At 41.4% G+C, this 12,679-nt stretch overlaps 1 protein-coding gene across 3 annotated transcripts in view; it reads left to right on the top strand.

The window, feature by feature from the left end:
- Nucleotides 1–11,433, top strand: part of SLC14A1 (solute carrier family 14 member 1 (Kidd blood group)) — a 31,458-nt gene extending 20,025 nt beyond the window's left edge. For all 3 annotated transcript variants that reach the window (XM_077135574.1, XM_077135576.1, XM_077135575.1), the window contains 2 exons: nucleotides 7,538–7,587; nucleotides 9,221–11,433. In XM_077135574.1, the coding sequence (XP_076991689.1) occupies nucleotides 7,538–7,587; nucleotides 9,221–9,394 (224 nt within the window). In that variant the 3' untranslated portion in view covers nucleotides 9,395–11,433. The remainder of the gene's footprint in view (nucleotides 1–7,537; nucleotides 7,588–9,220) is intronic.
- Nucleotides 11,434–12,679: the final 1,246 nt, after the last annotated feature.

The following is a 12,679-nucleotide window of genomic DNA, read 5'->3' as shown; positions in this document are numbered from 1 at the left end:
GACAGAAAGTAAAAACTTGAACTTGCCCTGTGTCATTCACACTAATTCTTTGAATCGGCCCTTAGGGAGTCACCTTAATCCAAGACTCTCAAACTTCAGCCAGCATCAGGATCACCTGGAGGGGTTGTTAAACCACAGATGGCTGGGCCTCAACCCCAGTTTCCGATTCAGTGGGATGGAGGTGGGGGTTCAGGGAGGAATGTCCGTCTCTAAGAAGCTCCCAGGTGGTGCTGACACTGCTACTCCAGGGACCACACTTTGAGAGCAGCTGCATTAATCCTTTCTAGCCCCCGGTATTCTAGTTAGACTCAGCCACTGAGATCCCCACTCCATCCCTCCCATTTTCCAGTTAGGGTACTGAAGCCAGAGCCATTGTGCTCTGTGCTGATGAGTATTCAGTCAGGAAGGGTAAATCCAAACCGAAAACCTGCCTTTGCTAACACCCTCCAGCCTCTCTCCCACTTCACCCATAGTCCTCCCGTTAAGAGGCAGGCTCTTAAGGCCACCCCTTAGGTAAAAGCAAAACTCGAGGGATTGGGATTTGGAATTGCTAATAGATTACCCAGGCTGATTATAAGGTCAGGCTGATTCACCTGTAGTCACTGGCTGTCCCTAAATCATGACTGTAAAAGGATTTCCCATAATGTGCTAGAACGAAGGGTCGGACACTCCGTGAGGGGAAGGACAGGGATAGAGGAATGCGGAGAAATGATTTCTAATCTAATGGAGATAATTGTCTAGAATCAGTTTATCACCAGATTAATCATAGGATTTAGCATGATTTAAAACAGATTTTACTTGGATTCCTACATTGGACAGGAGGTGGGATGACACCAAAGGTTTGGTTCAATTTTTATTTTCTAATGCTGTAGCAAGGTTTTCAAGACGCGGGTTGCTGGGGTGTTGCCATTTACATGTCATTTTCTCAAAATGCTTCCGGTGACTCAGCTATTTCATCTAATAACCCTGTAAAAACTCTTTGCTCATTCTCCCGTATTTGTTCCCAGGCTTAGGATAAAAAGAAAGCTATGGACAGATTATGTGGCCACCTGGGCTCAGCTGGGTTAGAATCTTTACTCTTACAGCCTTCCAGTTTTATTCTGAGATGGGTTTTGGGTTTCACCTCTTATGCATACATCCATTTTTCTGTGTTGGGAGTAGCAGCAAATACACAGTAAACACTCATGATACAAACTGACAGTACTAGGAGAGTGAGACGTCCAGAAGCCTGAGCTCTGCTGTGGTTCCTGCGTACAGCGAGCCTTTCGGTCAGTACGGAAGATATAAAGGGGAAAGTGAAAATCTTCCATCTGACTTCCTAGCTGTAACTTTTTCAAAACCATAATTGGAATCATACTATCCACCCAATATCCTGGTATCTGCTTCTCTCCTTTAACTATGTACAGTAATCTTTTTTTTGAGGGGGGGAGACTGCAGGTTGAAAGCACTGAGTTAATCCTAGTTCATTGTGCACTGCCCCTTCAGGCTGCGCAAGTCTTCCTTCTGGTTTTTCCTTTGCTCCCTGTAGCTCCTGTCACCATTTCCATCACCCTGGGCCCAGCACAACCACTCTAACATGCCTCCTATATGTCCCTGGATGTGTGTGTACCTTAGAGAAAATAAAGAATTCTATGTGCATTAGATTTTCATGAAAAATTTTAAATATGTGAAAAAGAAGTAGCTTAATAAGCAACCACATATTCATCATTTGGATTTAATCATTGTTTACATTTTGTCACATTGTCTTGGTTTTTTTGTTGTTGTTGTTCAAGTATTTCAAAGTAAATTAGAGCCATCATAACATTTTATTTCCTAAACGTGTCCAATATACCTTAACAAATAAGGACTTTTGGCTAAATAACCCTAATACTCTTAGCACACCTAACTAAATTAAAAACACTTGGTGAATATCACTAAAAACAGTCTATATTTAAATGTCCCCACTTGCCCAAACATGTATTTTATGTTCTTTGTTCAAACCAGGATCCACTGAAGACTTCCAGTTTCATTTGGTTAGGTCTTTTAATCTTGAAGAGGTCCCTTTCTCACCATGACGTTGATTTATTAAAGACACAAGGCCAGCTGTACTGTATAATGTCCTACTTTTATAGATTCAGCTGACAGTTCCCTCTTAGTACCATTTAACTCATACCGGGAGTTAGATCTAAAGGCTTGATTAAATTAAGCACTTCCGCACAGACCTTCCTAGATAGTGCTGTCCCGCAGCGGGTAGACCTCTGCTGTTTACGGCAGTGGAGACAGCCAGTTGTAGATACTTTATTTAACCTGCCCTCTCTCGCTGGGGGAAATTTAGATAACTTCTGATATGGAGCTTCTACAAACAGTGCTGTAGGGAAATTTTTACACACGTATCCTTCTGTACTTTGTACAGATAACTCCATAAGATAAATTTCTAGAAGCAGAATTGGTGGCTCAAAGGTAATGCCAGTTCTAATTTTAATAGATGGCAAATTCATCTCCAAAAATACCATACCAGTTTCCACTGCCACCAATGTGTATGAGGTACCTGTTTCATCCACATTGGGTACAATCAGTCTTTTTCACCTTTGGGCATGAATTTTTGAGACAGACCTTTAGCCCCTCTGGTAAAGCAATCTCAAATGTAAGATGCTATGGCAGGTTTCAGCATGCCCACATCACCCTAATGCTGCCAAACAAAGACCAACTTTGTCTGCCAAAATAAATAACAGACATTTATTACAGAGCTGTTCTTTTATTTATTCCTAGTGTCTTTGTCAGGAAGAGGACTTAGGAAACCTGATAGAACCTAGCAATGCTACTCTCCCTGTGCCCCTCAACCAGAAGCTGAATAATCAGAGACTTCCTCAAGTTCATTACTTTATCAGCGCAAACCGTAAACACATTTTGTGTCTCCTTTTTTTTTTTGCAAAATTAACCATTTTATTTATTTATTTATTTTTATTTTATTTTATTTTTTTAACTTTTTTATTAATTAAAAAAATAAACAAAACATTAAGAGATCATTCCATTCTACATATACAATCGGTAATTCTTAATATCATCACATAGTTGCATATTCATCATTTCTTAGAACATTTGCATCAATTTAGAAAGAAATAAAAAGACAACAGAAAAAGAAATAAAACGATAACAGAGAAAAAAAGATTATACATACCATACCCCTTACCCCTCGCTTTCATTTACCACTAGCATTTCAAACTAAATTTATTTTAACATTTGTTCCCCCTATTATTTATTTTTATTCCATATGTTCTACTCTTCTGCTGATATAGTAGCTAAAAGGAGCATCAGACACAAGGTTTTCACATTCGCAGAGTCTCATTGTGAAAGCTATATCATTGTTCAGTCATCATCAAGAAACATGGCTATTGGAACACAGCTCTACATTTTCAGGCAGTTCCCTCCAGCCTCTCCACTACATCTTGAACAACAAGGTGATATCTACTTAATGCATATGAATAACCTCCAGGATAACCTCTCAACTCTGTTTGGAATCTCTCAGCCATTGACACTTACTCTCATTTCACTCTTCCCCCTTTGGTCGAGAAGGTTCTCTCAATCCCTTGATGTTAATTCTCAGCTCATTCTAGGGTTTTTTCTCAGTCCCTTGATGCTGAGTCTCAGCTCATTCCAGGATCTCTGTCCCACGTTGCCAGGAAGGTCCACACCCCTGGGAGTCATGTCCCACGCAGAGAGGGGAAGGGTGGTGAGACTGCTCGTTGTGTTGGTTGGAGAGAGAGGCCACATCTGAGCAACAAAAGAGGCTCTCTTGGGGGTGACTCTTAGGCCTACATTTTAAGTAGACTTGACCTATCCTTTGTGGGGTTAAGTTTCATGTGAACAAACCCCAAGCCTGGGGGCTCAGCCTATAGCTTTGGTTGTCCACACTGCCTGTGAGAATATCAAGAATTCAACTTGGGGAAGTTGAATTTCTCCCCACTCTCACCATTCCCCGAAGGGGGCTTGCAAATACTTTTCCAGTCACTGATCAAATCACTCTGGGATTCATTGGGGCATCACTCTGGACAAACCAACAAAATCTCATATGCTACCTGAGATTCCAAGTACTTATGACATTCACTCAAACTATCTACATGAGTTATATTAGGAAATGCTCTAGTCAAAATATAAATTTTGTAACAAATAAACATTTTTTGCTTTAGTCTCACACATAAGGTGACATTTTAAAGTATTAATTATCATCTATTTTCAACACCCTGCAATAATGACATTCCTTTGTTCTTCCTCAGGCAAAAACACTTCTTAAATTTGTACATTGTACATTTCACTATTATTATACACTATAGGCATTCCTAGATTATACCATCTCGATCTTTACCATCTATCTTTCTTTCTGATTTCATTTATGTCCCCAGTCCTCCTCCCTCTATCATTCTCACATGCAGGTTCATTCAGTGTTTTAACATAATTACATTACTGTTAGGTAGTGTTGTGCTGTCCATATCTGAGATTTTATATTCAGTACTGTTGCATAATCTGTATCCCTTCAGCTCCAATCACCCAATATCTCACCCTATTTCTATCTCCTGATGGTCTCTGTTACCAAGGAAATATTCTAAGTTTATTCACTAACGTCAGTTCATGTCAGTGAGACCATACAGTATTTGTCCTTTTGTTTCTGGGTAATCACACTCAGCATAATGTCCTCAAGGTCCATCATGTTGTTTCATACTTCATAACTTTATTCTGTCTTACAGCTGCATAATATTCCATCTTATGTAAATGTCACAGTTTGTTTAGTCAACTGTCTGTTGATGGACATTTTGGCTGTTTCCATCACTTGGTAATTGTTAATAATGCTGCTATAAACATGTAAATGTCCATTTGTGTCCTTGGCCTCGTGACCTTTGAGTAGAGACAGCATATACATGGGTCCTGTTTTTTAAACCATTCTGCCAGACTATGTCTTTTGATTGGAGAGTTTAATCCATTAACATTCAGTGTTTTTACTGTATGGGTAGTACTTTCTTCTACTATTTTGCCTTCTGGATTTTATATGTCATATCTAATTTTCCTTCCTTCTACCTTTACTCATAGTCTTCCTTTCTACACTCTTCTCCACACCTCTCTCTTCTGTCTTCGTATCTGTCTCTAATTTGTGTCTCCTTTTAACGGCTGGCTTATCATAGTAGCACTGGCCCATGGCAGTCTGTTGGAAGGGGCTTTGTCCATGAAGAGCTGAAATCCATTCCTTTCAGCACTCAAGGACCTTTCCCTTTCTCAGTCACCCAAAAGCCATCAGGCTCATTGCCTACAAACTGGTTTTTGCCTCCACTGTAAAGCTTTCCCAATCCAACTCTGTCTTAATTGATGGGTATCTACCATTCAATAGGCTGACACTCTTACCTATGGAGAGAAAAGCAACTTAAAATTGGAGATCACTTCAAAACAGCATAACCGTATAAAGTTAAATGTGCCCCAAATGTACTTTACGTATGCAATAGGCATGAAAAGGAAGGAGCTAGCAGTAAGGTGTCAGGAGCCCCGGGGTAGTTTTGTGGAAGAGCTGATGCCCAAGAAGACAGGGACAGAGTATCCTTGTGGCTTAGCCAAGGGCCTATGAATATTGGTTGAATGAATGAATGAAATGAAAGAAATTGCAAAACAAAGGAGAGAAACACTTCCACCCAAGCCATGAGCATCCTTCTATTATTCAGGGCAGTAGAGTTGACAGCATGGAAATACATGTTCTCATTTGAGATTCGTCACCCCCCTGAGCAAGTTTTCATGTTGCCATTTTACAGCCCATGAGACTGGGATTCAGAGAAATTCTGTGACTTGTTATATTCAGAACTAGGATTTCTAGCCTGAACTGTTTCCAAAGACCAATTCTTCTCCTCACCGTGATAGTTAGAATAAGAAAGAGTTCACAACTAGTGAATAAGAAATAAAAATAAAAAGCCAAAATGTTGATAGAAGAACAGAAGTCTATATCAAAGTAAATGAGGGCTGCAGAGTCCCTCCCTCCGCTCCCTGCCCCTCACCCAAGGTAGGTGATGTGGTTTCTCGTGGGACTGAAGAGAGCTGGGAGGGGCCTGGCAGTGAAGGCTGTGGGACCAAGAGATTGTGTGGGCTTCCTCAAGCCCTCCTGAACCCCCCTTCAACCCAAACCGGGGAGCTGATGACTAACTGGTTGAGATTTTATTCTTATATTACATTGAAAGCCACACATGCTCTAAATTATCCACTCTGCCATTTTTGCTCAAAGTAAGTAAAAACATGATATATTCACTGACTGCTGAGCCAACCTTAAGGGTATTTGAGAAAATGTTATCGTGGGGAGTAATTCAGGTTTGTACCCAGTTTTAAGCTATACTCAGAGTTCTACGATTTTATTTTTTTTTAAACCATGATTTTTTGGGGGGACCGTGAATTCTAACATTACTATAAGAATCCTAGATGCATTAGATTATATAGAAAGCATGTTTTCTCCAGAACAGTCATAAGTTTGTTTTAATTCTAATCTGGTTGGTTATAATAACCGGAAAGGTTATTTGCCATGGAAGGTCATTTCCTTTAAGTATTAGCAGCAATGACAAAATAGTAACCATGGATGCATTATTTTGATTGAGTATTTACTGCGTGTGAAGTGTAGGTACTGTGACCTTGAATGCTCACTGCAGCCCCGTGTGGGGAGAGTCCTGTCACCTCCATTTTACAGTGAGGAAATCAGGGCTTAGAACAGTAACTTGGCAGAGGTCACCACGCTCCCAAGTGGCGGAGCTGGGATTTGAACCTAGGGCTGAGTTCATGTTTGTACCACCATGCTAGGCTAGCTGGTGAAGGATGGAAGCATACATCCTAGATGATTCCTACTAGAAGACCATCATCAGTGATTAAAAGTTCATCTAAAAGTTCATCTATCAGGTGCACAGGTGGTTCAGTGGTAGAATGCGCACCTTTCATGCAGGAGACCCAGGTTCCATTCCCGGACCATGCACGGAAAAAAAATTAATTAATTAATTAAAAAGTACATCTATGGGAGGGGGCAGGAGGGTGCAAGGGTAGTTCAGGAGTAGAATTCTCACCTGCCATGCAGAAGACCCAATTTCAATTCCTGGTCCATGCACTCCCCCCCCAAAAAAACAAACAAAAATTCAACAAATGATGCTGCAATAACAGCATACTCACATGGAAAAATAATGAAATGTGACCCCACCATACAACATATACAAAAAAAAAAATCCATGCATCATCACCACTAATAATTAATGCCACTGATGTGAACATTTAAAAATGGTTAAAATGGCAAATTGTATGTTTGTATGTATATAATTTATATATAATATATATTGTATATATATATATATATATAACTTTTTCTTTAATGTAGAAGAAAAATTTACTCAATTGTATCAGTGTTTCAGACAGCTATTTCTTTTGGGGTTGTTTCATGGGGGTTGCCATCATTTGGGGGTTGCCAAAGCTTAAGAGTAAAATAGCTGAAGTTTAAAAAAAAAAAAGTGCATCTGCCAAGCATCATTCTTCACTTTCTTTTTTTTCTTTTTTGCAGCCCTGTTCACTGCCTACCTTGGAGTCAGCATGGCACAAATGATGGCAGTGGTGAGTTTGCTTTACTCTCGCTTTATCAACAGCATGATTGATTAGCTTCCAGTTGTATGGAAAATCCTCCTGAACTCCTCCTATATGATGTCCAACGCCCATGACTGTGATAACCAACACTTCCCTTCTCCCAGACCTGGGCATCCTCTTGCCCGCTCCAGCATCACAGTAAACTTCAGTCCGAACCACAGCCACTAGGCCCATTAAAACTATCCGAGTGCTTGGTTTTAAAAAGTGAAACTTAGTTGTAAGACATATTGTGAAGTTCATGGTCTAACTCTGAGTGTCAGGAAGTTGCCTTTAGAATGTCTTTTTTACTTAAATAGAAAGTCAGGACTTTGTAACATCTGAGTAATCAGGAAAGGAAGGAAAAGGAAAATCAGTTGTGTGCCAGATATGTGCAAGGAAAAAAAAGTCAATAGCTTCTCAGCATCTTGTCTTTTTAAAATTCCATCAGTCCCCAATAGGACTTAGTAGGACCCAGGTCATGGCTGAGTTATTTAATGGGCAAAATCATTGCCTATTAATTGCCTCCCCTACGCTTTCTCCTTCCTTTGCACCACTGTCCTTCTGCCCTTTGACCTTTTCCTTACCCGGCTGAGGATTCTGGTGTCCGTTGACTCTCAGCTCCCAGACAAATCTGAGGCTCCATACCCTGAACTTTGTTCGCCTACCATTGCCATCACTCGGGCCAGTTTCTGAGAACTCAGCCGTAGCTGTCAGAGGGAAAGGGTGTAGCCCAGCCCTCTCCACGGCAGCATGGAGACCTTACCTGGAGGGTCCTCACGAAGATGCATCTTGATGGTGGAAAGTGAAAGCCCTACCACAGGCAGTATTGGGAGGCACACATAGAGCCTTATGGGGCCGTTCACATCCCAACAATGCTTCACACACATCTGTCCATGGGCCACAACCCAGCAGGCTGCCCAGCAGTCAGCTAGGGAGATTTTAAAAAAAAGTACAGATCCTGAGGCCCCATTTTTTGGCATGTCTGAAAGGACTTGGGCACCTGTATTTGTTAAACTTCCCGAGATAATTCTGATGGGCAGTCAGGTTGGGTGCCTCGTACCCTATCACCTCCCAGGACATCCGTGCACACCAGGGACCAGACCTGATGAAGGGCACAGTGTGTGGTCAGGGTCGTACAAGCTGCCCTGGGCCACAGAGGAAGGAGCAAACCTAAAGGGACTTTTAAAGTCTATCTAGGGGACAGAATGGAAAGAAGTGAAGCAAGTCGAGACCAACACCTAGCCTGGGTGGAGGTCAAGGGGAGAGAGGTTACCGTGAGCTGGACTAATCAGAGAAGGCCTGGGGGATCATCGTCTGGTCAGGGGCCATTAGCATTTTGCTAAGTGACATCTGTATATCCCACACTTGCACATCTGGTGTAGATAGGCTGATTGTATAAAAGAGAAGAAAAGAAATACAAGACTGAGAAGTCACTGACTTACCTAAAGAATGCCTGACAACATTTCGGGGGCTGCCATCTTAGACTCTAAGCAGAGTAGGGAGCAGTGCCACCCAGGACTCATCCCCCGGGGCTGGTGCCAGCACAGTGAAGGGTGGTGCCTTGGGCAGATTGGCTTTTGGATATGATCTCAAAGGAGCACGTGGTTCATCTCTTCTTCCCCAGGTTGGACTGCCGTGTTGTACCTGGCCCTTCTGTTTGGCCACACTGCTGTTCCTCTTGCTGACCACGAAAAATCCCAACATCTACAGGATGCCCCTTGGCAAGATCACTTTTCCTGAGGAAAACCGCCTCTTCTACCTTCAAGCCAAGAAAAAGATGTTTGAGAGCCCTTTGTGAGAGCAGCACCCATCCAGAGTTACAGTCCCAAGTCATTTCTGACTAACAGTCGACTTCCAGGGTCCTAACAAACTGTTGGTTTTCACTAGTAACAACTTTCTAACTAACCCCTCAGCAATCTGTCCTTATGCTCATTTTGGATTTTTCTTTTTGACTGTAGGAGCATCTCCAGGCATTTAAGAGACATGTCCAGGTTGATAGGCTTTGGCTATGGTATTTCAAGCCCCAATGGGGGGTTGGAGCTAAAACTGTACCGTATTTATAAAATCAAAATATTCCAACAGAAAGAGGAAGTGAGGCGAGAGCTAAATGTTGATATTTATTGATGTTCTGGACGCTTGGTTGGCTGAATGAGGTTAACAGTATTAAAAATTAAGCTCTATAAACCAGCTAAGCCTTATGTGAATAGAATTCAGTCACAAAATCGAAGTCAGCACAGAATGCTCATATAATCAGTTTGGACTTTTTAGAAAAAAATCAATACAAGTTACCCATTACAGCAGTAGTCCGCATTGCAGGGGTGCAGGCTGGTGGCTGAGCTCGTTCCCCAGCTCCTCAGGACAAATACTTCAAAGCTGTCCATTGTGTATGTGGCATTCCCTTGCTCAGGAAATGGTTGGGATTTTTCAGGCTGACAGAGATGCAGAAGGGAGAAAGGGATTGTGTCAGTCAAAATTATTCTGTGTTGCAATCTACTTTTGGAGACTGCAAAGAATTTTTTAAGTGGGCTTTATTATTTTTCCCTACAAGAATGGAGTTGTTTCCAGTGAAATAAAATAAGAGAAGTTCCTAGCTTAACCAGTTCCTGGACACTAAAGAACCATTACATATTTACAAAATATTCAGCATGGCTATTTTCACTTTAATCTTTTAAGTTCATGTTGTAAATGCCACAAATGCATAGAATCAAGTCGTCAAACCCCATTGGCCCTTTAAAGTCACATTTTCAATTCATCTGAGGGCGTCTTATATGTTATAAAGACCGAAGGTTAAGATCGGATTGCTTTGGGCTGTTACTTTTGGAATTGTGAATTTCTTTTTTGAAAAAAACTCATTTTCTGCATACTCACATGTTCTCTCTCAGAAACCAATGGTATTTGAGCCACCAAAAAGCATACAGGCAAACAATTCTCCTGGTTTGTTTTTTAATTTAAAAGTTATCAACTCTATAAAAATTCTGTTATCTCACATGCCAAAGACAGCGGTGGAAAGTTTATGCTCATTAGCTTTCTACCTTACTTATCCCTTCAGTATTTTGGATTGAAAAAGTGAAATTTTGGAATCCTCAAGGTTTTTCTTCCTCTCTTTGGGCTTTTAGTGCTCAGTGCAAGGTATACAGTTTGCTGAGAGAATATACAGAAGGAGGGAAGTAACCTACAAATACTTCAAGGGAAAGCCCACCCCTTCCTTTTCTCAGGAAAACAAGAATTATTCCAATTTTGAAACCCTGCGACCAAAGCAGTTTGAAACCATGAATTTACAGTGCTCACAAACACGTGTATTCCTGTAGGAAAAACTACATATTAAGTGTTTGAACTGAAAACTCCCTTGTGAGGGAATTTGAGAAATAAGAGTTGGGGGAAACAAATATGCAAGCGTAACTAAAAATAACCAGGGTGAAGAATCTGTGCTGTGGTGGAGAGAACCAGAGACCTTCAAAGTAGCCCAAAGCCGGGCCTTGGGTCAGGGCCCCTAGGATGCTATTGCAGCAACTTCTCCTGGCAGTGCCCACACAGACGTGTAGATAGGCCCTTTTTTTTTGCCTTGTGCATGGTCCGGGAATCGAACCCAGGTCTCCTGCATGAAAGGCAGGCATTCTAACCACTGAACTACCTGAATAGGCGTGTTTTTAAGCCTTGTATGCTGTATAATTTAAATGGTATTAATTTTCTCAAGCTATTTTTTTAACTTAATAATTATCCTAAACTTAAGTATTTGGTAAGTTTTCTTAGAGCGCATTTATATTTTTTCTATGGCCTCTATAACAAACTTCTATGTAAGTTACCAATAAACTATACACACAGCTTACGTTATATAAATTTTTGTGAATCTTTTTCTAAGTTTTGTTTAAAAGTCGTATGTGCCATTTATAGCTATTGTGTATGTTAACTTGTACGAGCGTGGTTGCTTATATTGTGATGTGCTAGAACGCTCATTCCTTTTATAATGCTTGGTGGTAGCTGATGTATACTTCAGAAAACCCTGTTCAGTTTCAGATTGATGAGGCCTCCAGAATGGATTGTGGAGGACCATTGCAGATGTTCAGGGAAGACTCCTGACACCTCCCTGTCAGTACCCCGAGAGTCAGATTCCAGGCCTTCCCAGATGGGCCCTGGGCATCTGGCCCAGGGATGACCTTGAAGCATGAGCATGCCTCAGAGGTCAGCTCTCAAGAACAAGCCACTTCTCAAAATGTTGCCCCCTGAATGTTGAACCATGCCATGGTGTCTCTGCCCCCTATGGCCCTTCTCTTTTACCCTCTTTCACACATCCTTGGCATATTTGAAAGAAACCATGATAAGTATGGAAATATACAAGTTTCAATAATGAGTTCCAAAACAACTCAAATAGATAACAAAAGGTGGGCCCAATGAAGTGCCTCCAAAGGGGTGCCTTGGTGAAAAACAAAACTTCTTCTACCTATTTTTTTCATAATAAGTTTACTAGCCTCTCATCTGGGGTACACACAGCTTCAAACCACCGCACAAGCCATTTAGGATTTGGGGGCTGCAAGTAACAGAATACCTGACTAAAATAGGGATTTCATTCCTAAAAGTGGGAAGTTCCAGATTTGGAGCAGTTGCTCAGCGATGTCATCATGGATGGAGGCTCTTTCCATTCTTCCCCTCACTGTCAGCATCCTCAGAAGGCTCCACTTTCATCCTCAGGCTTGTTTTCTATGGCCCCAAAATGGCTCCCCAAGTTGAAAGCATCATAACCCTATCATGAAGAAGAGGGGCAACTAGATTTGTAAAACAGCTGTTCACATATGTATCTCTTTTTGTAAGAAAGGGAAGTCTCCCAGAAGCTCTTCTGTAATACTTTCACATGTCTTTTTGGCAGAACTGGATTAGTGCCATTCCTAGCTGCAAAGGAGTCTGGGAAAACAAGCATTTGGCATTGTCAGCCTCTACCATGGTAGCTGAGCTCTGCCATATTGGCAGCCACTATGTCTACCACAGTGGTGTATAATAACTAATACACCCACACCACACTGGAGAGAGCCATATGGTAACAGATGAGACTGCCTTTTGTGGAGCTCACAAAGGGGCTTGGGGCAGAGAT

This window comes from Tamandua tetradactyla, chromosome 18, assembly GCF_023851605.1.
Source record: "Tamandua tetradactyla isolate mTamTet1 chromosome 18, mTamTet1.pri, whole genome shotgun sequence".
NCBI lineage: Eukaryota > Metazoa > Chordata > Mammalia > Pilosa > Myrmecophagidae > Tamandua > Tamandua tetradactyla.
Note: the sequence above shows the minus strand (reverse complement) of the source record. Positions and strands in the feature narration are given on the sequence as shown.